This window comes from Haemorhous mexicanus, chromosome 3, assembly GCF_027477595.1.
Source record: "Haemorhous mexicanus isolate bHaeMex1 chromosome 3, bHaeMex1.pri, whole genome shotgun sequence".
In the NCBI taxonomy this organism is placed as follows: domain Eukaryota; kingdom Metazoa; phylum Chordata; class Aves; order Passeriformes; family Fringillidae; genus Haemorhous; species Haemorhous mexicanus.
In genome coordinates, this window is record NC_082343.1 from 11,801,730 (window position 1) to 11,826,642 (window position 24,913).

Here is a 24,913-nt window from a genome sequence, read left to right on the forward strand (position 1 = left end):
AGCTCAATGGTCAATTAAAAGCAACCCCACTTCCCTGACAAAAACTCAAATTGTCAATTTTGAAGGCTTTAATAATGCTATGCCTGAGTTTTCTGAGATAAATACAAATGCAGCAAGAGACATATTCCAAAAATTCAACAATCTCTGTACATGTGATTGGTAATATAGGGATATAAATTAAAAGATTTGCTATCACTGTAGTAATGTTGCCATTTAATAAGCACAGTCTCTCTCTGAGTTAATACAAAACTGTCTCCTCTGTGTTTTGTGAGTTCAGAATTAATGGAGACCAAAATGTTTACTTCAGCAAAAGAGATGGCTAAAAATAAAATGATACCAGAAAATAAAAGCATAATGCCCAGAAACATTTCCCTCATACTTAGAGGCAAAATAATTTTCTCTCCTAGGAGAAAATAATAGGATTGCATTTCATCAACCAAATTCTATTCCATATATTTTAGGCTCAGTGCAAATGTAAAAGCAAAACAAAAATCAAAGTGTATTTTTGTTGTTCTTGCTCTGGAATGAACTATGGTGTTTATGGGAGAGGAATATGGATGTTCTGTAAAGGATCTTGGAAAGAAAGCAGGAGAGACTTTTAAAGAATTCACAGATTAACTGTCTCTTGTTTTCAACCTATTTTCATTACCTGGGGGAAATAAGAGTGAAATAGGTAAGTTGAAAAGTAGCACAGCTTCTTCTGATCAGTCTGATCCATGGCTGCACTATGTGTAATTGCAGAATGAAAATCAGCCAACAAAATTATTTCTGGAACCAGAAATGTTACACCACTGTGAATCTAAAAGTTAGATGAGAAAGGAGTAAGGTGGTGACTCATTTGTTCTTCATCCAAGCAGCCATGACAGCTTTCACAAATGGCACAGAATAAATAATAGGCATTATGCAATTAGGTGCCCATGGTTTTGATAACTGGCACATTGCATAGTAGTGCCTGCTTTCAAGAGATAAAGCCCAGTTTTGTGCCACATCTCTTCATCTGTGGGTTTTTTTGCTCCAGCATGAGTGAAAAACTAGCTTTGGTCTAGCTGTGTCTGCATCTTCATGTGCATTGCTCTGGGCTCTGGGTCAGACCAAGCTGAGGGGTCAGCCAGCAGCTCCCAAGGGCCCTGAGAGCAGGTTGTGAGCTCCTGTTTCCATCAGCCCCACTGCAGAAGGGAGGGAGAGGGCAAGATGGAGCAAAGGGAGCAGTCATCACATGGTAGAGAGCTCATTCCTTGCTCATTCCCAGCCAGCCATCCCCAGTATTGCCAGATAGAAGCAGTTTTCTCTTTGTACTCTACCTGTATTTCTGAACCAGTCAAAAGCAAGACAGTGCCATACGGGTTTATTTGGAAAGGAAATCAAACCTTGGTATGTTCATCTGGCACTGCAAAACAAATTTAGGTCTTAATCAGTGCAAAGATATTCATGATGCTGACAGGAGTTCTCGTGCTCAGGGGTTTATGGCATGAGTTGGCCTTGATGTGAAGGGTGTGGGAGATGGACAATTCACTCTTGATTGCATCCAGCACTGCTTTGAAGCATTAGTCCAACATTCATGGTAAATATCAGTTGTTCCTTGATGCAAATATCAAATTATGTCAAAAAATAAACCTTCTTCTCCCATTCTTGGTACTCTGTCACTGTGTGGCTGCTGCTTGCTCTGCTTCCAAGAGCCACAGCTAGTGCAGGATCAGCTTGTTTCAAGAAGAGGAGTCCTAAGTAGCCCCTGCTGTTAAACAGGGAGTGTTCTATTAAGTATCTCCTTGTAAAGCCTTTAAATATGGAATAGTGGCCAGTGAAAAATGTAGTAATGGAGATGTGTGCATTTTCATTTGTTGCCCAGCTGGGAGAGAAACACGGAAGAAAAACAGTAGGATAAATTTCTAGGCATCAAATCCAAAAAGTTTCAAAAGGGGACAAGAAATGTGATATTTTTAAATAAAATTAATATAGAAATTACTTTTGGTCTACATCTGTGAAACTAATTTAATCCATATGTTGCAGAAGGTAAGGAACATGACTTGATAGGAAAATGTTTGGATTATTTTCTTATTTTTTAATTAATAATATTATAATTTTTAAAGATTAGTGCAGAGTGCTGCCTGGATATCTGTCCAGGTAAAAATTTGTAGCTTTGCCAGCATATGGATTTCTCAGCTCTACTTCTGCTTCTTTACAGATGAGATGAGTGACTCTAAGACTTTGACCAAAGCAATCAAATTAAATTCCGAGCATAAAGGCACACCGTTTTGTTGACATTATTTTACTTTAAATCTGTTTCTCAAATATATTCCCACTGTTTGTGGCAATACAAAAGTCTTTCTGCATGGAATCAATACCGTGGATTTTAAGGTTATTGTGTGGAAAGATGAACTGTCTGCATGTAGAGAGGTGGAGGCTAGAATTGAGGTGACTCTGTTTTGCTGTGTGGAGCAGGTGTGTTCCCCTCACTGCTGGGATTTGAGGACAGAGGCTGAAGGTGCCCTGCAGGGCATCTTGAGTTTTCACCTACACCACTGAGTGTAATTTCTACAGCACTCATTTCACTGACTGAAAGGCCTTATTGTATTTGGTTGCTATATCCTCTAGGTTTCTTTTTTTTTTTTTTTTTTTCCTGTGAGAGGAACTTATTAATCAAGGCTTTTGCTTTCTCCCAGCATCAAACACTGACAATTCAAGAAATAACATGGTGGTATTAATTAGATCACAGCCAGTTTTGAGAAAGTGTTTCGATTTTCAGTTACTGTATTTTCACATTACAGGGTAATAACATGTCAGCAGTTAGCAAAAGATTTAATAAATATTGTGCGTGTGCTTGAAATATTAGCATTTTAATACCCATGTCCAGAAATAACGTTTTTCAGTAGCACAGTGCTGAGAAAGTACTTTTTGGATGTGGGTGGACGAGCAGTAATTGATGCCCATGTACTTGTTTGACCTATGGCAGGTTAAATACAACGTTCGAGGCAGTTGTCTAAACAGCAAATCATCTAGAGCTGATATTACTGTTACATCACTATTGCCTCTTCCCCAGCAAACTGCCTCATGCAGTGGCAGGTTATTAACACCAGATGAGGAGTACACCTGATTAATGTGACACATTTGAGTTTCTTTCCACAACTGTCTCAATAACCAGTCACGAAGTTCTGCTTCATACACCGAGAATTAAATTCAAATTATGCAGTCTTGGCTAGAAGATTGTGCAGTTAATCCCAACCTGAAAAATGAAATCTGAGTTTTTCCACATGAAGTCTTTTGTGATGTTTCATACCCTGTTGGCTTCTGCCAGCACTCCCATTGATTTAGGTTACTTTATTCCTCCCTTTAAAGGGGGACAAGGGGCGGAAAGGAATATATTCAATGGATTTGTTTTTGGGAAAGTGCCTCTCTGCCTCAGAAATTAATGTGTCCATTACAAAAGTACAAAAGGACTGCTCTGAGCTCCTTTATGTAGGTGTTGCACGAACCATATTTTTCAAGGAAGGTTTGCCACAGCCAATGAAGAAGACAGTAGTGTTTATCTGTTGGATTTCCAAAACCTTTCTTTATACCGTAGCTGTAGCTATATAGGCTTTTGCCAAATTGAAGCAGATCTTTATGTTTAAAAATCACTTGTAGCTGATTCTGTTTGAACTAAATTGCAATTATTTGAATAAGCTTTGTTTTCAGGAGGAAAAATGAAGCAAGCAGAGATGATAATTAAGCATTACAGAAAAGGGGGAAGGGAGAATTAGAGGTTTAATTTCCTTGTCTACATCTGAAAGTATGTTTTCAGACAGTCATTTGCTAACAGTCATTGGATTCTTACCCATTAATCTTCACATAATCATATCTCTTGATTTCACCTCCCTTGTACCCTTTTGCCACCTTGTCTCCTTTGCCCCCATGACCTCACCAATAATTTTTCACTTCCTTTGTTAGTTCCCCTCCCAAAACAACCATACTTCATCTTACCCTGCCCATGGGTGCTGCCTGCCTGTCTCTGTGCCCCCTTGCCTGTCCTCATCTCCACGCTCACCAGTCGTCTCCAAACACGTGGAGTTTCCTCGGAGAGGCTTTGCAGTGCTCGCCAGGCACCATCTGTTCCCAGCATCTCCTTGGCCAGTCACAGGCTCCTGCCTGGCTTTCCTGTGCCTGCTTTCTTTCTGACCTTCCTTCCTGCTCTATGGGAGCATAATTTTGGGAAATAAATGTGCTAGATCAGAGCCTGTGTGTAACTGCCAGCGCCTCTCAGTAGCATCCTCACCTGACCCTTCTCATCCTCTGCTCCCTCTCCCACTCATTTGTTGTCCAAAATCAATCTCTAAGCTCCCCAGAGCAGAACCTTTGCCTTCCAGATGCCTTTAGCACCAGGCACAACAGCACTGGTCTCTGCTATCATTCAGCACCAGAGGTGTACAAATAAATAAGAGTAATTCTGAGTTATGCAGTTGAGGTTCTCATCTGAAATAATTTAAAGAGTAGTCATGAGGGGTTGTGCTGGTTATAATTCATATAATAATTTAGGGCTGCTAGTTTTTAGCTATTGTGTAATTTGGATTTGCTTGCAGTTCTCATTGGAAAAAGTATATTATTGAACAAGAAAGGAATAAACTATATTCAGAGTAGCTGTAGGGTGCTATGATTTAAAGGAGAGCTGGTGCCCTACTACAGCAGAAAATATGCAGGATCCATTATATTGTTAATGAATGCACAGCTCAGATTGCTGATTTAATTTTTAGGTCATATTTCTCTCATACCCTCAGGTATAGTAGACTTCATACATAAAAACTGAGTAAGTTGGTGTGTATTTAATCTCAGTCATCCAAAAAAATGAATAATAATAAAAAATTACATTCCTGTATTGTTTATTCATTTGCAATTATTTCTTTTAATGACATAGCATTCAGAGAGCACTATTAGAAGGGCACAGACGTATTTTCTGGTCCTAGTTTTGAACCAGGGATAGTAACCTTTGAGGCAGCTTGATATTTATCCATAGCTACAGATTGTCACTGCATTTAAGCCATGACTACAGCGTCATTTTTTCATCTGGCCAGGAGCTTTCTTGAAATAGTCACCATTTCCTTCCTCAGGCAAGGTGGCAGATTGGTGGTATTTTAAACTGTCTCTTGGCTGAGAGACAAATCCCAATTTCTTTATTTTTTGCAAGCAGACGTAGCTGATGTAAGCAAGACCTATTCCTGCAGGGGCCACACCCCTGAATAGTTGTCAGAACCAAAATTCTGCAATAACTTCTACTTTTACTAAATATGGAATTTTTTGGCTTCATTTTTTCATTGCCATGTTAATTGTAAGCTTTTTTGATATGTGTACAGATATCCAACTTTTTGAGATTCCACATTTCACAGTGGACTGCATTTGAAATTGTACAGTCATAGCTGCAAATTGAATCTGAAAAATCTCTGAAAATGCACAAACCAAAGAAGAAGCAATTAAAAAAACTTCTGCCTGCCCTTTAATGCTGTACACCTGCTATTTTAATTTTTTTAAATTTCCTACTACTGGAGTATCACCTCTTAAATGAATTTGAACAACTCACCCAAGACACATTCTAATCCAATCTTGTATGATGATGATACCAGTTGGATGTTATCCTATTAGGCACTCACTGTAAATAAGGGATTTTCCACTGACTTTTAAATCCTTGATTAATGAGAATGCTTGAAGCAGTGTCCTGTAAATTAGCCATAGTGCTAGCAACAATAGCAATTCATTAGGAGAACTGATTTGTTTTAAATCTTCCCATCCAAATTAAAAAGCATGAGGAAAAGATAATGTCAAGTCAGTGAAACACATTACTCTATCTTGCATTATTGATCTGCACCCCATGGCTGTCTGACACCCTCAGGTCTAAATTCTGCTCTCTCTTCAGGTAAATTCACATCAGTCAGAGGTCTTCTGGAGAAATAACTCCAGAAAGCAACTGGCCCACAGTGTTTAATTTATGTATTCTCTCTGTGCTCTAGTGTTTTAGCTAATTCTGAATCCCATTTTGAATTCTGTCGGGCAGACCAATAGCTTTCATTTGTAGTTTGGTCACTGCTATGTCACCTGCCTTTCACAGCTCCTTTCTCCTTTTCTCTGAAAATATGTATGAGTAGCTGCAAAGGGCTTTTTGGAGTTGGGGAAAGGGGGGAAGAGGGGCAGGTTGTGACACATCCCTTAATTGGTACTAAAACTTGAATTCTTCTTCAGATATTTTTCTGAAGAAAAACACTTTTCACATCATCTTATCACTTGGCTTCTTATTCAGCTACTGATACGTGATTATTGCTTACAAGAAAATGAGTTTTATACCAAGTATTGACTTTGAAACATACATTACTTCCTGTAATATGCTGAGACATTAATGAGGTCTTTCTCAACATTCTATATTCACATTTATTTAAGGTATTATTAATTTCTGTACCCATAATATGCAGTCATTTTTATCATGCAAGAACAACCCTTTCTTCTTGTAGAAGTATGAATACCCTCTCTATAGATTGGTATTAGAGGCACTTTATGAAGACAGTTTTGACACTCTCTTATAAGTAACTGAGCAAAGTATCTCTCAGACATGAAAATACTTAAAGTGCATTATTTTTCTGGTGATTTTGAATTACCAGAATTTTGAACATACCACAAATTGTACAAAGTAGAGTTACCTAAAGTCTTGCCATGCTGTCCTATATCAGGAGTAATCAGATACACTGCAATACTCCCATGAATCTGTCTGATCATTTCTTCTCAAGTCATTTAAGTTACAAGGGTGACTCATCTGTGCCTGGGCCAAAGCACCCCTAATCAAAATTCCAGTCAGACCAGTAGGCCTGAGACCATATCTTGATGTGACTGTTGGGTATGCATGTGATCATCTCTGTTTAATGGTATTTGTGTAGAGCTCCTCCGTGATCCATTGATAAATATTCAGAATTCTGGCTACAGGTGATAAAAGTATTGTCTTGTCCAGTGTTGTGGGCAAAAGGAAAAATTTGACGCTGCTGCTTCATTTACCAAATTGAAACTCTTTGGAAGATACATGGTACTTTATGTACTTATTATTATGTTTTTATACCTAGTGGTTGTGGGGTTTACAGTACAGAGATATTTTCTTATGGGCAGGCTTTGTTGGTTACTTGGTTATTTTTTCTTTTTTTTTTTTTAAAAAAAAGGTCATTTTCCTCAAAGAGACCAGGCTACTGGTTTTCAAGCTTAAGTGGTTGTCATTTGGGGAAAAGAAATGGACATTGGAAATTCAAGAGAGTGTTTGCAGCTGGCTTTTGTAACAACTTTGGTTTTCTACATGATAGAAATGAAGGACAACTAGAAAGATTTTTGGGGGTGTTTTTTTGAATTTTGCAAATCTGCCAACTAATTTTGGCAGTATTTCAGGTTTACAGTTGTTTCCTCTAGCTACAAATTTTCTCAGCTATAAGGCAAGATAATTTTTGTGATTATGGCATCCAAACATAGCTGTTGTCTCTAGCCTTTTTGATTACCTTCAGCAAGTTATTTCATTCCGTTGTGCCTCAGTCTTTTACCTCTAAAATATATTATGATTATTATTATGGGCTTTTCTTTGTTATGCCTCACATATTAAGGAATGTATTCCTGTATCACTTTGCTACTTCAGAGAAGTGCTGAAAGCTTATATTCATTAATATTCTTGAAGCATGACAAAGTAAAGCCTATTACTGTAATATGCTTTGCTTTAAAACTCTGGTTAGAATAATAATGATAAACAGCATTGCTTAGCCTTTGGCCCTGCTGCATAGCTATAAAAGTTTTACATCTTCAGATTTAAACTGATGAAGGAAAACTTTCATGCGTTTTATGTCCCTCCTCTATACCCATGGAGAGATAAAGTAAAAAAGTTTTTCATTCTCTGAAATGGGTTGTTGGCATATTTATCATACATGAATCCAAGAATGGCTTTTTGTCTGCTACATCCTGAGCCTCTTGTTTGAATATGATGTAGTATTGTATTCTCTCCATGTATTTCCTTTGGTGAGGTGAACAGAAGTTTGAAATGGACAGTTATGAAATGCCTTGCCCATAGGAAAAGCATCTTCCTAACCTCTTTAGTAATTTCTTGAGTAATGATCAGGTGCATGACAGTTTTTACTTCCCTCCTATTATTTCACTGAATTACTGTGTACGTTCTTATTACATTTCTAAATGACTGTTCTCAGAGGTGGCTTGAAAAGATATTCATTTTTTCATGTTGACTGATGGATTGCCTCAGTGTTTCATTGAATATCTCCTTGTTCTTGCACTGTGAGAAGCAGTAGATAGGAATCCCCAGTTCTTTTTTGAACTTTTATGGCATGTTTTACCATACATCCCCTGGTTTGTCTCCTTTGTCTTGATTTATATGATTTCTTTATACAAAAAATTGTCCAAATGCATTTTCACCCTGGGACATAATCATAGCACTCACATAATACTTTGCTTATTTAAGAAAATAGGATTTTTCACTTATTTAAGAAAATACCATAATAATTTCTAGCATATATGCATTTATTTTTATTTTCTTTCCTTTACTTTCTTTTCATTAAATAGTTTTCAGCTCAGTGAGAGAGATGTTTGCTTCTTTTCCTTTTTTTTTTTTTTTTTTGACTCTACATCTGGGAAAGCAAGTGCAGTTAATGGAGAAAGTGGAGAAAACATCACTACATTTATAATAGTTTTAACAGCTGCACTGCAGGCAGTTCATTATTTTGACTTGTATTTTAATGCTCTTAGTAATATCATAGTAGAGATACTGGAGATAAAAAGGGAAGACCAGCAGCCTCAATATACATATTCTGTCCTTCTACTTTCTGTCCTTATTACAAAAAAAAAAAAAAAAAAAAAAAAAAATCTAAATGTGTAAGCGCCCACACTGGATATCTAACACAATTCTAAATCCTGACAAGTGCAAATTGAAAAGCAAAGTCTCATTAATACAGAGTTGGAGAGTGTCACTGCACCATTACGCTTTAAGTCTGAAACGCTCTGGGCCTTGCATAAATTCCAAAAAACAAACCAAGAAGACATGCTGGTGAGAAACTTACATGTTCAGCCAACTCAAGTACATCTATCTGACTCTTATTTTCTTTGCAGACCACAGATGACATCCTGGTGGCCTCGGCTGAATGTCCTAGCGATGATGAGGACATCGATCCCTGTGAGCCGAGCTCAGGTGGGTTAGGTTAGTCAACTTTTTTATTACTTTCTTTTCTTTCATATTTGCATGCTCCAGTCCCCCAGAGCCCCAGCTAGCAGGACAGTCCTTTTGTGCATGGCAAGGAGAGGTTGAATTGGGCCCTTTCTACACGTAGTGGTGTTAGCAGAGGGGAAGAGTCAGCTCCAAGACATCAGATGGGAGCACATGTCATGGTCTGAGCAAAGTTATGGCTTGGCTGAGGACCTGAGGATGGACTAGGAAGGGCATTCCAGGGCCCCTGCAACTGTGTTGTGATAAAGAAAGTGCAGCTTCATTTAGCGGGAAGGTGTTGCTATTTTTTGTGCCTTAAGCATTGCCCTCAATAAGATAAAAATATCATACTGAAAATGTTGTGTAATGTCATGGAACCGTAGAGTGGCCTGGGTTGAGAGGGACCTTAAAGATCATCTAATCTCCCTGATGTGGTCAAGGACACACTTCACTAGACCAGGTTGTTCAGATCCCCATACCAACCTGGCCTTGAACACTTCCAGGGATGGGACATCCACAGCTTCTCTGGGAAACCCATTCCAGTGCCTCACCACCCTCACAAGGAAGAATTTTTTCCCAGTACCTAATCTAATCCTCATGTCTTTCAGTTTGAATCCATTTCCCTATGTCCTGTCAGCTCCTGTAAAAAGTCCCTCTCCATTTTTCTTACAGGCTGCCTTCCTGCATTGGAAGGTAGAGGTGAATTCATTTTTACTTGCTGTTAGTGGTATGAAATTTTGTATAGACAGATAAAACCTGAAGACATAGAATAAAACAGTCTCAAATTTCAAATTAATGTGGTTTTTTTCAAGCCAAGTCTATTCAGAGTGGATGTTTTAGATGTAACCAGAAACAAGATATTTTGATATTCTAGTATTTGCCATGAAACAAAAACTTGGTAATGTTTTGGCCATGTATTTCCTACTCCGCTGGATAGCAGAGATTTGGTCATAATTCTCCTTGTGAAATAATGGGAAAATTTGGGTTGGAAGAGGCCTTTAACTATATCTAGTCCCAAACCCCTGTCATGGGCAGGGACACCTTCCACTAGACTTGGTTGCTCAAAAACCCCATCCAGCTTGGCCTTGGACACTTCAGGAGATGGAACATCCACAACTTTTGTGGCAAATCTGTTCCAGAGGTTCAATTATACTCAATTATGTTTAGTTAAATACTATGCACCATCTCTAAAAATCCCAATATTTATCATTGAAGTGAAAGGGCTGGAAAACTTCCTATCCTTTCAAATAATCTTAGATGGTCCAATGAATTATTCCTGCTTCTTTGTTGGTTTGGTTTAGGTTTTATATTTCCTGAGTGAACAGCCCATATAGATATATCTCAGTTTTCCTTAGAATTTTCCCCAGAATTCCCTCGAATTCTGTGCTGTTTGGTAGCACGCCCACTGCTAGTTGCCTGAGGTAATTTGGTAATCTTTGGGGCTTGCTGCTTCACTTAACAGTAAAAGAATTGAGATCTATTTGTTGTGCAGTAACATATTTAGCTCGAGTAGAAACCAATCTAATTTGAGATTAATATATTAATGCAAATAGCAGCTAAGAGCCATCTTAGTATGATGCCAAAATCTGGGGCGGGAGAAATGTCTACATAGCCCTAAGACAAATGAAATTTTTCTTCATATGCAAATGCATGCTTCCTATTTTAAGTCACAGAGCTTGTTACCCACATGCAAGAATTATTTACCTAAACTGAAGTAAAGGCATATATGACTTGTCTCAGTGTCTGACAGACCTGCAGGATGGCACTTGAGCTCTTCCAGGAACCGATTTACAGATTTGATGACGATACCTCAGGATTATTTTCTTTCGCTTTCCAATTAAAGGATTTCAGAGTAATTTTCAAAATTCCATTAAATTGAATGACTGTTCTTAAAACTGAGTAGCAACAGGTGCACTCACACAGCACAGTTTTGTACCTCTCAGGGAGATATTTCACTCACAGAAGTCTTAGACATTATGATCAAGTTATTCAGGGATTTTTTTCCCTGCACCTTCATTCTCATTTACAGATTCTTGAGTTTAGGAAGACCATCCTGTCCAGTATGAGTCAGTAGCTCGTATGGCTCTGAGCCCATTCATGCCAGTTCTTTCCTTGTTGTAGTTAACTCAGGCAGTGCTGTTCAGTAGATAAATTGACATTTGGGGGGGGGGGGGGGTATTTTATTTTATCTTATAAGGTAATTTTAAAGCAATATATTGCTTACATAGCACTAAATAATTTTCCAAATCACCTGGGTATTAAAGCTGTATTTATATTTTCTCAGGCTTACAGCTCACTGAAAGCCAATGAAATTTCAGAATAATTCTTCTCTGAGGTAGTTTGAGCTCTGGGGCTGCAGCGTTTGGTAGTCCTGAGCTGTGCAGAGTCATTTAGCTGGTGGGTGCAAGAATGGGAGAGGTGAAATGGAACTTTCTGACAGCTTATTGTTTCTGTCCAAACTATGGTTCAGGAAAGGGATGTGAATGTTAGTCTTCCAGAAAAAAATTGCCATTAGCTTTACATGCTGTTGTTCAGCTTTCCTGTTTTAGCTTAGTATTCATCACACAGCTACACTTCTCATTTTTGTTTATTTGAGAATGGTTTTACTGTTTCATTTGTCAGATCCCAACTGCTACTGCTTTAAAAAAAAAAAACAACCCTGTGGATTGGCACAGAAATTATGTTCTGCATAATCTCAATTGTCTGGATCATTTTGTCTGTCATTCTTCTCATCAAAATGTCATTCGTCCTCCCACTCTCAACTTTTAAAAGCTGTTAATTTGCCTTCATCAGCCTTGTCATTTTATCATACTTGAAAATACCTGAACCAAAGGGGTTACTGAAGTTGTAACTTCTGGCATATCAGTCTCTCTGTTTTAGTCTTAGTCAGTGTTATGAATAACCTTTTTCCATGGATAGTCAGGTAGGCATTGCTCAATCTCCATAATACTGCAGTCTCCACGTGGATTTGAGCTGCTCCTAACAGTAGGCTAGAATTCAAGGAGAAAAGCACAGTGCTGTTGGCAGTGAGAGTCTGATGACTGTTTTTCTTTTCACTTGGAATAGGAGATACAGAAGGATATGTCCCTCCATTTAAAATACCCCCATGGTTCAGCTCAGCTTTTCCCCCTTAACCCTTTTCACAAACCAGACTGGCTTCTCCACAGCTACTCCTCAATGTCCTCACTAATGGTGGTGAAACTTATCTGTCCTAGGAAGTAATTCTAGGAGGCTGAAAATACAATGATTAGGGCTGGTTTACTTTTGTGTTTTCACTACAGAGGCTGTAGTCTGGGATTCTTCAGCAAAGGAATCCACCTCATGGCAAGAGATGATGCGCTCAGAGCTGTGTGGTCAACACTTTTCCACCAAGAATTCAATCAAGGGAAGGCCAAAGCCCCTGCAGTTTTATAAAAAGAGCCATAACTCAATATTTCTGTGATGACTGGCCATGATATGCCTATTTCTAACCAGTGTTCTCAACTCCAAATGAGAGCCTATTCAACAAACAGTCTGAATATGGTACGCCTATATCTCCTAGAAAATACTGCTTATCCAGATTTTACTAATTAGTGAGATTATGCATAAAATAGGGCTTTTTTCCTAGTACAAATATGTTGCAGTTTGTAGTGGCTAACAAGTCCCACTCTGCCACCACCAGCTTTGCTTTCTGTGCACCTGTCTGCTAAATAATAAATGGAAAGATGCAATTTGCCACCAATTTCATATAGGACATAAAAATGTAAACCCGATTAGGAGCTGCTGAGCAGCAATCCCATCATCTTGTCTGGAACATAAAGTCACAAAAATTATAATTGCAGATTTCATTGTGGTATACAAACTGCTAAATGTGCCATAATTGGATGAAGTCATAACAAATTTATTAGCATGCAAAACTTAGTCAACATATTTTTTTTGCATTATGTTTCGTGTAGTAAGGCAACAAGTATTGCTTTCACAGCCTCTCCACCTTCCCCTAAATACAAGCAACAACATGAAGATTGAGGATGATTATAATAACAATAATAACAAAAACAGTTTATATGTCCTTAACTTCATGTTATGGATGAAATAATAAAACCTTTTCATTTTGTAGACAAGTTACAAAAAATTTTAGTGGTAACCTATCAAAAAAAAAAAAAAAAAATCTGGGACAATTTACTGATTTTACATGAGGAGTTATAAAACTGCAGGTGGACAAATTGCCATTCTTCACATCAGGACTGCTGTTCCAGCTGTTGCTGGGCTCTGTAGAGAGCTCTGATTTCTGCTGAGTTTCAGTGAGCATTTGTGCTACACAGCTTATTTGTTCCAGTTACTCTGGGCTGGTACTTTATTTGTTAGCTATTATCTAAGCACTTCTGTAGCTATTGAAATGTTCCAAAAGGCAGAGAGGTCTGAGCTGGGTCAAATGGAGTGAAATGACTGAGTTTAATGGCAGGGAAATCTCAACCAGGAAAAAAGTCTTACAGTTTCAGACAAACACACAAACAGTTCCTTTCCTGCAAATGAATTTTAAATCTTTCTCAAATTTGTGACTCAAAGGAGGTTTAAGCTCACAATTAGGTTGAAAGCTTCTCTTACATTCCCAGCTGAAGTGGGATAAGTAGAGATTTTTGTGGTCTTAAAGTCAGTATATTCCCCGGTCTTGGGAATTTTACCAGAAGGTAACCTTCAAAGTGAAAGAGGGCTTTTTCTTCAGGATCAAACAAGTGTCTTTCAACCAGTGGAACTCCACATGTTGCAATCAAAGAAAATACTCCTTCTTCTCTTGATTTGGCAGTTTTTGGCTTCCACTTCCCAGGGCAATGTTTGATTGGTGGCAGATCTTGTCCTTTACCATTCTGTGGGTAAAAAGAATAATCAGGACAGAGTTCAGTCAGGTACAATAGCTGGTAGCACTGGTTAGCTTTCTTAACCCTAATTCTTAATTCAGAGGGATAAATTAAATAATTTTTTCCCATGTTATTAAGAAAGAATGGTTAATAGGATAGATGCTTCTGGGCTGATCTTTGAGCATATTTTTAGTTTTTCCAACATGTTGGCCAGACTAATTGCCTTGCAGAACACAACTGGTGACAACCAGAAATCTCCAAAGCACCAGTTTAGCCTAGAGAGTGAACAAGCCACTGCCGTAGATGACTCCTAGAGAACAGTCACTGCTTTGGGGAAGGCTTAGTCCTGTGAGCAGAACAGTGTGGGACTTTACATGCAAACTTCTTCCTACATGCATGGCCTCTTCTCTGTGACAGCATGTTGGACAGATGAGATGGCCCAGAACCCTCTATTCTCAGCCACCTTGTGATGGTTTAGGTTTGATCCCACCATTGACGCCTGTTTTTCCAACAGGCAGAGCTGTGAAATATGGATTTGTGAGTGTTTTATGCTCATTGTTAGAAGTTTTGCTTTCTTTTCCTGTCACGAATTACTGCACTGTATTCCTGGTGCATCTGGCAGCAAGATAGCATTGCAGTAGGAGGTGAAGTGACTCCTATAATTTATACATCACTGCAAGTGCCCTGTTTAATGCCCTACATGGAATTCATTGTTCAAGAAGCTGAAACAAAGAAAAATAAAATTACAGTTAGTTCATAGGGTTACTGTGTTCATTATGGCTTGAGACATAAAGGGAATATTTGTGCCTCAGTCCAATTATCCTGTAGTTCTATATGCATTTCCAGTGCCAGAAAGATCACTGGGCTGTCTTGAATTAGACTTTCAAAGTGTTTAGATGTGATACACATAGTCATGTCTGTATAAGCTACTACAGGGTGAAAATATGCTTTATTTACAAACTTTCCAAGTGTTAGCACTTACCTTGGCTATGCATAAAAGAACTGAGGGGATTAAGATATAGATTAATCTTCCTTCAATTAAAGATAAAATACTTTTAAAGCTTACTTAATTGTTTTAAAATAAATCGTAAAGCCTTCTGCAGAGGAACAGAAAGTAAATGCTGCATTTTTCCAAATTGTTTTATTGTTAACTAAACTACTTCTTTGTCAACAGGCCAAGGTCCTAGTGCCTGTCGTAGTGAATTACAAATATGGCATTTCTAATTTGAATTTGATAAAAAATAATTATTTTTCCCGATTATCTGAAGAAGTGAGGCTCAAAATCATGATTGATCCATTGTGCCAAAGCTGACCTCTACTCTTTGCCAGCCATGCCATTGAAACTTGGGAATAGTGAGTAGAACTGGAGGTTTCCAGCCACTCCTTGGGATTTTCATACATTCCTAGTGGAAGAACATAGGTGGATACAGGGGAGCTGGCTTTTTTCCCTCCACACAGTGGTTTTCTGGAAGTGCAATACCAGCAGCTCAGTGTTCTCTGTGGTAAGAAATATTGCCATCAGACTGCTGTAAATCCCACAAGGCTCTCTGTTAACTCACACAAGAGCCTCTCTGCTGGGCCATAAATGATGGACGGTTTTCCTTGGGTGTGAACTTGGAGGGTGCATCCATATCCCATGCATATCCTTGCAAAAGCTGAGTCTTCTGACTTCTATAAAACATGGAAGAGTTAAATAAGAATGGCTGCTGGGGTTTAATCACAGCTAGAGAACATTCCCAGTGCAAACACCGGCGTTATTATTTGTGTGGAAGCACAAATCTTGATTTCCTGCTTCAGACACACACAAAAAGGCAACTCTAGAGAAATTTACTGAGTGGCAGTTGTTAGTCCTGCTGTTACCTGTTCAGTGGTTTGGAGTTAGACATCTCCACAGAACAGACAAAACCGAGTGGCAACATTTTGAGTAGTTTCAAGAAATGTTCTCTTTATGAACAATAATTCAATAAACATGGGCATGTTACTCAATGCACCTGAAGGAGTGACCAAAGAAAGAGGGGTCTGTTATTCTTCTTTCTTTTAGAGTTGTAAAAGACAGCTAGTGAGTCAGTTCTGAAGGTATTTGCAGGCAAAGCTGCAGCACAAGATGCTGCTGTGATACCAGGCTAAGATGTGTATGTAGAGAAGCAAACCAGGCCCTCCACATCACTCATTCACAAATCCACTGACTTCAGTGGAATTCCTTAGGTTTTTCAGTACTAGGAAATTCCCCAGGTATTTCAGTGATATGTCAATGAACATCACATCCTTTAATTCAAGTTAATTGAGGACTTACTTTCCTGGTTTCCCCTAGAAAAATTTGCAGGAAAAACTGTTGCTTGTATATGAGCAGTTGCTTGACCTATTCTTTTTGATATTCTTGAAAAAAATAATCTGTCTTACAGAAAAGGTATTGCATAGACCTTAAAAATTAATTGTCTGTGAATGCAGTTGTTTTGTCAGAAATAAAAAAAAAATTAAATTAGATCTATGTCCATGCTCTCTTTAATAAAGCAGACATGGTTTTCAAGCCTGGTATTCAGAATTTTCAGTAATAAAGCACATTAGGCTCCAGTGGCTGTGCATGTATCATTAGTAAATGAAAATAGGTTCTAGACAGTTCTAAATCTTTTGTTATTCTTTGTTGTTAGCCACAGAAATAAAGATGTCTGTTCTTTGACAGCCTCCACTATGAGGAGTTTCCACCATTTTCAAAAACAGTGCAGATCTTTTTAATCTGGAACCAGAGTCACTGAATTCAAAACCAGCCTGTAAAACACATTATATTTACTGAAAACAATTAAATAAGGCCAAATATAGATTATGTGGACTTTCAAAAACATTTTCCACAGGTGAACCTCACACTCTGGATGAAAAATGCAGAAAATAAGTATGATAGTAATTGCAGAATGGAGGTTTTCAGAAACAGGCAAGTAATTATTGACTTGACTGAGACTCTTTTTTCTAATTCAACAAGGAATTTTGGAAAGACAGAGGATTTACATGCACAAGGATGAAGTAGAGAGATGATTGAATCTAGAACAAGTTCCATTAATTTTCATGTTGATCTGCTTAAAAAATCATAAATTAAAGTGTATAAAAAATTGTCCTTTAAATCAAGTTTAAAGTTAGGATCAAGAGTGCACATAGAGTGTTGAATAAATAAATGAGTTCTAGTTTGTCTGAAATTAGTCTGTGTGTTACTGGTGCCCTGATTGATGAAATTTCATTGTTTTCCTTGAGCTTCATTTTGGTTTGATTTGCTACATCTAGTGCTTATATTTTCTTGCAGACTATGGACACTATACTGAAACTGTTTCCTGTAGTTTTGTAATGCATATGCATTGAATTTCTTCTTTTTGTGAAGGAAACTCACTTTTCCACAGTACTATTTTTCATCCTTGTTTTCATGAAGAACAGAGAAAAAAGACAATAATTTGCAGAGGTAGGAGAAGGTTTATAGCCAAAATACTGACCTGAATTAGCATTGTATTGCTCAGTTGCTATGCCAAGGCTTTCTCAAACCAAACTTGAGCTATAGGATGTTAAACCAGGTCTTTCAAATTCTATAGGAAATTTCTAATACCTGATAAATTCAATAAATATTTTGTTCTAGAGTAGTTGGTGCCTGCCAGCATCAAGTTCTCAAACCAGTAACCATCCTACCATACTGCTGGCAGTTAACTGGTTTGCTGACCCCTCTGCCAGAGAAGAGAAATGAGAACAAACTGTAAACTTCTCGCTGGTGTTTTCTGGCAGCCAGTGGAGTGTGAGCACCCATTAGCTCTTGCCCACCTAGTTCTAAGGATGCTGCTACTGATTTTCAACCCCTTGCTCACAGCTAATTTAAAGCTGTGCCAGAAGCACTGGGGTATGGTGGTGTGTGAGCTGTGAATTTGACAGCCTGCAAAGTGGTAGGAGAATGCTGACAAGTTTGAGAACTAGGTATTCTCCAAGGGTGTTACTCATAAATGGAAGCAGGAAAAAGTCAAGACAAAAAGTAACCTATAATGAGGGTGCATGTACCTGAAATAGTCTAACCTTAGGCTATCTCCTTCTGACTATATAAAGAACTGAATGAAACCTTCTTCTGCTGTGTTGATATGCTATTCTGTATAGGTTTCAAAACCAGCACTTCTCCTGAGGTTAAGGGCTATGGTCTAGATCTGGGACTTTGATGGTTTGAATGTGAACTGGCTTCACCAGTAGCCTCAGATCTAGAATACATCATATGTTGTGAATGTACACTTTAAAAAGTTTCAGAAAAGGGAAAGATGAAAGAAGTGAGAACACAAGAATTATATTCTGAAATGAAAAAAAGCTTTATAGATATCTCAAATTTTTTTCCCTTGTGCCAACATCAGAGACCCCAGAATTGTTTTATAGACTATGCTGAGAAAAGCCAAGAAAAACAATGCAGTCTTATTAATTTTATTAATTTTATCAGGAGAAAAAGAACATTAATTACATTAAAAGTAACTTATAGCCATCCTGAGTTCCATTTGTCTTTCTCTTCCCATTCCCAGAGAAGCATATATGGTTTAGGCAGTAATAGGATTCAGGCTGAGCAAGTGTAGCTGCTGAATCTGAGCCTTTGGGTAGCAGGAGTAGTTCAGTATTTATAGCAGCTGCACTCCCAGTGTGTGTGTGCAAGGATATTCTGGATGTCTTGAAAGCCTGGCCCCTTCTTCTCCCAGGCATGTTATCAGCTTTGTCAGTAATGGGTCTGACTTGATGACAGTGTTTGGAACAAATTGAGTGCTGTGCTTTCTGCTTCAGCATTCAAGCCATATATATATAATGTTTGTGGCATAGACATTTATGTCTTCATGTAGTAGCTCCTTAGTGAAGGAGGAAAATCAGGGAATCACCCACAGTTGTGAGATGAATGTGGGTGTCTACACCTCCAGCTCATTTCATGAGCAAGAATCCTTCCACGCTCTGCAGGCCAAGCCAGCAGATTCCTCATGCTTTACAACTACATTTTGGTATTCTGCTCAAAACTGGTTCCTAGATAAGGAGGTTTGGAAATTTTGGCCTTTTTTTAAAATGAGATGACAATGTTAAAAATAGCAAGCAATGAAACCTTGATCTGGCAAAGCTCATAGCAAAACTTTTCCTGAAGTCAGTGGAGCCCAAATGTCACAGTTTTGGTTCAATGCAGCCAATCTTACTGTTAGCTGCCACCAAAAATTTATGTTTCCAGTGCCCCTGCTCTTTTCTTGCTTTAACACTGAGTCTTCAGGGAGCAAGAGCAGCATGCAACTCACTGAGCAAATGATCCCAGTTCAGCTGTCTGAACTGGTGGCCCACAGTTGCAGCAGCTAGCTCTAGCTTGAAAACATGCTGTCAGTAGTGTAAAATTTTTGGTTTGTCTTCCTTATGTTATCTTATTTGCAAAAGCTTCCCCCCCTCCCCACTTAGGGATACTTCAATTTAAAACACAAACTACTGACTCTGCTTGTCAGTCAAAGATTCTGAAACAAAGTACCAAATTACCAAAGATTTCTCAGAATATGGACAAAACCAGAAAATAACTTCATGCAGAAAATAAATAAGGAGAGATACAAAGCTGAATGACAAATATAGAAGTGGGGAGAGGTAGGACACCTGAACTGTTAAGAGAAGATAGAGTCATTGTTTGGAGAGAAGGAATACTAAAAGAGAAGCAAAGCAACTGAAATGCTAAAATATACTAATAAAAAGGGATGAAGGCTGTTAAAAACATTAAGTGATATATTGGTTTACATTCTAAAATTTGGGTAAAATTAAATTTAGTTTTGTGGAAAATATTTTCACAAAAGCTTCTTAGAAAACTGTGAAACATTCCCCTCAGCTCTGCAAAACAGAGTAACTCCTAAACCCCACTGATTTGGTATGCTCCATCAATTGGCACTGTACAACCAACTATCCCATCTCCCTTTAGACTTGTGATGACATTTTAAAAGGTTGAGAAAACAACCTTTCACCTCTCAGCCACAGGGGAAAAAGAAGCTACTTGCAAAACCTGCAGTCCTAAGGAGCTGGTAGGATTTGTAAATGATTCGAAGTCGATATATGACAAATCATTACACTTGGAAATAGGCACTCTGTTCAGTGCAGAGAGAATGTTTAGCTTCTTAGCAAACCAATCTTTTTAGCTGTGGATGCTGTTCCACTGCCAGACTATTTTTATAACAAGCTAAGGTAGTTGATGTCACTTTAGAGGTATCTTAATGCATTACATCCTGGGTTTGCACACCAAAGAGCAGAACAGATACCTGAAAAATTTTCCTTGGAACACAAGTCTACAGCAGACCTTCCTGCTGGTGTTGAAGCTGGGCTGCACCTACCCCAGTTCTGCAGAGGAAGCGCTGGGATTTGTTTTTCAGAGGTGTTCATTGTACAGAGGTGCTGAATTTGCAGGGAGCTCAGAAACCAGCTCACCAGAATCCAACAATGCTGCAGAAAATCGACCACAAACAGGTCTACAATGATAGCACACAGAGTGAAAATTAATATGTGTCCTGTAAATAATTGCCTTCATGCCTCATTGCAAATGCAGTAGTTAAACATTTCTGTCTTGTGAGTAATTTCCTATTCACAGTTTGTGGGAAGGCATAAATGTAAAGAAAACAGGTTTGGCGTCCTTTTGTCTCTTTTTTTGTTTTGTTTTGTTTTTCAGTCTGCTAATTTCAATTCACAAACACCATGGGAACCTGCAATTCCAATTTTCTTTTCGCAGTATTAATGAAAACTGGGCACTGAAAATAGTTAGATTTCTTTCCCTCTAAATCTTAAACCACTTAGAAATACAGTCAAGAATAATAACTTTCTAATCCATTATTACGCAATGTAAAACTGTGCTCAATTGCTATTATTTCATGCAAAGATTTCCATAAGTGGTAGAAGAGGCTTTTAGAACTCAGTTTCTTCTAAGCTGGTCTTTGAGGCAGTACAAAAATGCTGGTTGTGTGCTGCTAAGAGGAAGAGCTGTGCATCAGAGAAGTGTTTTAAGAAGGGACCCTTGCACCACAAGATGACAATCAATTCCTCTCACTGTTATGGCAAGGTTTGAGCATATTTACTGCCTTTATGATTTTGTATTGTTCCTAATCAAACCAACCTCAATTTGTTGTTTTAATAAATAGATAGTTTCAGGGTTTGGGCTTTGGGTTTATTTTTGTGACAACCCTTTACTCCTAAAATCAGAGTAATATTTTATGTCATTTAATCTTAACATACTCCAGAAAGGTATTTCAGTTCTCATTTACAGTAAGATGTCTAGGATGGTGTTAATATCTTTTTCATGCTGCAGACACTAAGAGAGACTGCAGCTGAGTAAGAGACAAGGTTACCTGCAGACACACCTCTGCTGACGTGCCAGGAGCCAATGGCTCTGCCTGGTCCAGCTACCAAGATGCTGGAAAAAAAACTGCACCCAGTGTTTGCCAAAGAGCTGCAAAGCAAAGAGCATGATTTCTGCAAATTTATACTCTTCATTTGCTCTCCACTGACATTATCTGCTATCCCTTGCAATCGTTCCTGTCTTGCAGGGGAGAAAAATATAGGTGAATTCCCCTTGGAATTGACTCCAGTCTTAGTCAAACAAAGGCACTGCTTAAATAGAAGGCAGCTGTTTCAGCCATGTTATGAATGTGGAATTATTTATTTATATAGATTTCAGAAGAAATTAAGGTTGGTTTTTTTCCAGTGACCCTTTCCTCCCTCTCTCAGAACAGGACTCTTTTTTGGTGTGTACTCCATTAGCTGTTTCTATCTAAAGTCCTCACAGACAAACCTATGTACTTTGTAAAACTTTTCTATTTCCTCCTCTTTTATTTGTCTGGAGAGGCCCTGATAGGTTAAAATCATATTTTAATGTAAATGGAACAAAAATAACAGGTCCTTTTTCTTGCTGAATTGCTCCTTTTCCAGTAGTCCAAACAAATGCAACAATAGATGCTTTGAAATGTTATAAGTTTAAATAACATCAGTGTAGTGGTTGAATATTTCTCAGACAGATGGGTTAAATGAGACAATTGTGAAAACATTCTTAAAATAAAAGGAAGCCATCAGGTGAGAGGCAGGAATTTAGGTAACATTGAAAAATATACCTAGATGTTTCTTTTAGGTTGCAATATTAGAATGTTTTCCTCTGAGCAAGCTGTTAGCTGTCACTTAGTAGACATTAATTGCAAAGTTAGATGACAGCATTTGGCCCAAATGTATATATCTTCAAGAGAAAGAGCAGCTGTTAATCCATCAGGTATTGACAGTGTATTCAGTGGCTTCTATTATTTCTCAGACAGAAATTAATTTCCTGAAATCACATACAGTAAGATAAGACTCTCTCATTTTCACTCACTATGGAAATACTCAGTCTTTGTTCTGCACACAATGTATTGTCTCTTGTAAAACAGTAAATGACACTCTAGGTGTAAAAGAATTTCCATTTTCTACAATAGCTACAATGAACAAACAGGATCTAAACCAGTCACTGACTACTTTGGAACAGGACACCTTTCTTAGAAGGGTGGCAACTGCCCTGAAATGACAAAACCATCTTAAAACCTTCAAGATATCTTGTGTTGCCATAGAAAGTACCAACTGCACCAACTCATAACAAGGGAGAACTTTCAGAAGAATACAAAAAATTAAAATACTATTTGATTTTTTTTTTTTAATTTTATAGTTATGTCTCTGTTCTTTCAGCTGAAAAAAAGTCAGCTTCTTTAAACCTGTTTGAAATAACTGCCAGGAGGAAGTGTTTCAGCAGTAAGAACACAGTTCACCAATAAATAAATGATGAATAATAACAGAGTGGAGAAGGAACTTATTCTTTTGGGGAATTGTGGCTTTTTTGCTACATTTTGTTATTCATAGGCCAATTGTAGATGTCTGTAGCTGGTGGCTGCTTTCAATTCTGGTAGTCCAAACTTGTTGCAATTTTCTGACTGGTATTGATATTTTGACTGGCGTTTACATTTAATGTGGCATCCTTAAAATCATCATCTTCCTGTTATGTCTTTACAGTGCTTTAAAAAGTGACTCTGGAGCATAGTGTGCTTTTGTGGACTTTGAGCAAGACACTTTTCTAACACACCTCAGTACAATGCTACCTGTAGGCACACTCTGGTAAAGTTAAGATCATGGATATATGGTAAAGCTAACATTTACTACTTTTAGTTAGCATCTATATTTTACTGATTGAATTTTTAGCCATGCATAATGATGCATAAATGCAGTTTCTCCAAGCCAGCTTGGCTCTCCTGAGCTCAGCCAAGGCTGGCAGTGCTGAGGACACACAGCCTCCCAGAAGTTTGGAAATGCTGGTATAATCAGAGGAATACTGCATTAACCCAGATAACTTCATTTCTGTCTTGTTAGGGTAGAGAGGATCCATCTCAGCTATCACCACTTTAAGTGATTCTATCTAAAGATCTGCCTCCCCTCCTGCTGCAAAATTCAACAAAGAAAGGAGATCATGGAAAACACAAAAGCACTGTGTGTGCTGAGAGCATTTAAACTAAAAATTCCTCCTGGAATTAGGGTTTCATTCCTCATGGCTGTGCAAGGGGACAAAATACGCCAGACAACACAATAGTTCCTATCAAGAAGATTTTCCAGTGTGAAGACATAGGTCAGATCTATTCATATCACAGCTGAAAAGACCAGAGTCTGGCCTCAGAGGTGGGTTCTTAGGAGGCTGAGTCCTTACTCTGTGCAATTTGAGAGGTTTTCTTGGGGCATAAAGCAATCCTTGAAGGAACATCTGATAATGGCATCAATGATGAAAAAAATGAATGGTAGAAGTGAGTGAAAAAGTGCTCTAAAGTGTAGCCATATCCAAGGAGGACTCTGAAGTAGAAAATAGGAGAAAGGGTTGGATAGCTCTCTAAAAGCAGTAAGAATAAATAGAATTAATTTTAAAAAAGAAAAGAAAATATTAGAAGGAAAGGAGAAGCTGAGGAAAGGGAAGAGTACTGGAGAGCTGAGGATACCTTATCTGTAGTGAATTTATTGGCTGCTATCAGCCATTTTCTTCTTTTCTTTCCCCTCCATTCTGTCTTGTCGTCACTGCCTTCTCAATAAATAGTATGATGTCGCTTTTTATTCCTTACAGAAAGAGAGGGAGAGAGAAAGGGAGAGGGAAATCCTTTCCTCTGAGATGTTCATGTCCCTGCATTTAAATTGTGGCACGTCTTTTATTTCAGATTATTTAGGCATTATTTGCCTAACAACACACTAGGACAAATTACACCTTTGAAGGCTAGAACGAGATGTTCTTTGCTGTTCTTTTCCTTTAAGCCTGAAAAAGGGATGTGCTGCAACCCTAACTGGTTTTGGATGAGTAGAGGGGGGGTACTGATGCCTTGTGAAAGCTGACCTAGAACAGAGACTAGACGGAGCTAAAGAATAAAGTAGGGATTTATTAGGAGGCTTCAATAGATCCACCTTGGGCAGCACAACCCAAAATGGCCAAAAAAAAATATAGACCACCAGCCACAGGGTCTCAGAGTTTTATAAGTTCTCTCTCAGAACTTATAAAAGTTCTGGCCCATTTGCATATTGGAGCTAATTGTCCAATTACAGCTTTAGCCCATGAAGTCCCATCCTTCTTGTCCTCTCTCTTCAGTCCACCGTTGTTTATGCTCTTGGGCCTGAGATCTGGATGGTCTGTCCTTGGCTCCCCAGCTAGAGAAGGAATGCTTTTGTCTCCCTACTCTGTGATGAGAGCTTACCATCCCCTAATACTAATCCGAGACTTACACACCAAAGCAGAACAGAATCTGAAAAATAGAAAAGCTAAAACCTGAGGCACCAGTGTATCTCTAGGCTGTCCTGGCCTGGTGGGTGCAGCTAGAAGGACTCATGACCGTAGCAGCAGGCATGACTGACTCCTCCATGTGGA

General features: G+C 38.3%; 1 protein-coding gene across 13 annotated transcripts in view; it reads left to right on the forward strand.

The window, feature by feature from the left end:
- The window catches only part of NRXN1 (neurexin 1), a 672,843-nt gene that overhangs the window by 644,487 nt on the left and 3,443 nt on the right, over positions 1-24,913 (forward strand). For 8 of the 13 annotated variants that reach the window (XM_059840820.1, XM_059840822.1, XM_059840823.1 and 5 more), the window contains one exon: positions 9,094-9,181. In XM_059840820.1, coding sequence (XP_059696803.1) covers positions 9,094-9,181 — 88 coding nt within the window. The remainder of the gene's footprint in view (positions 1-9,093; positions 9,182-24,913) is intronic. The other 5 variants (XM_059840821.1, XM_059840824.1, XM_059840826.1 and 2 more) reach the window with 1 other exon arrangement.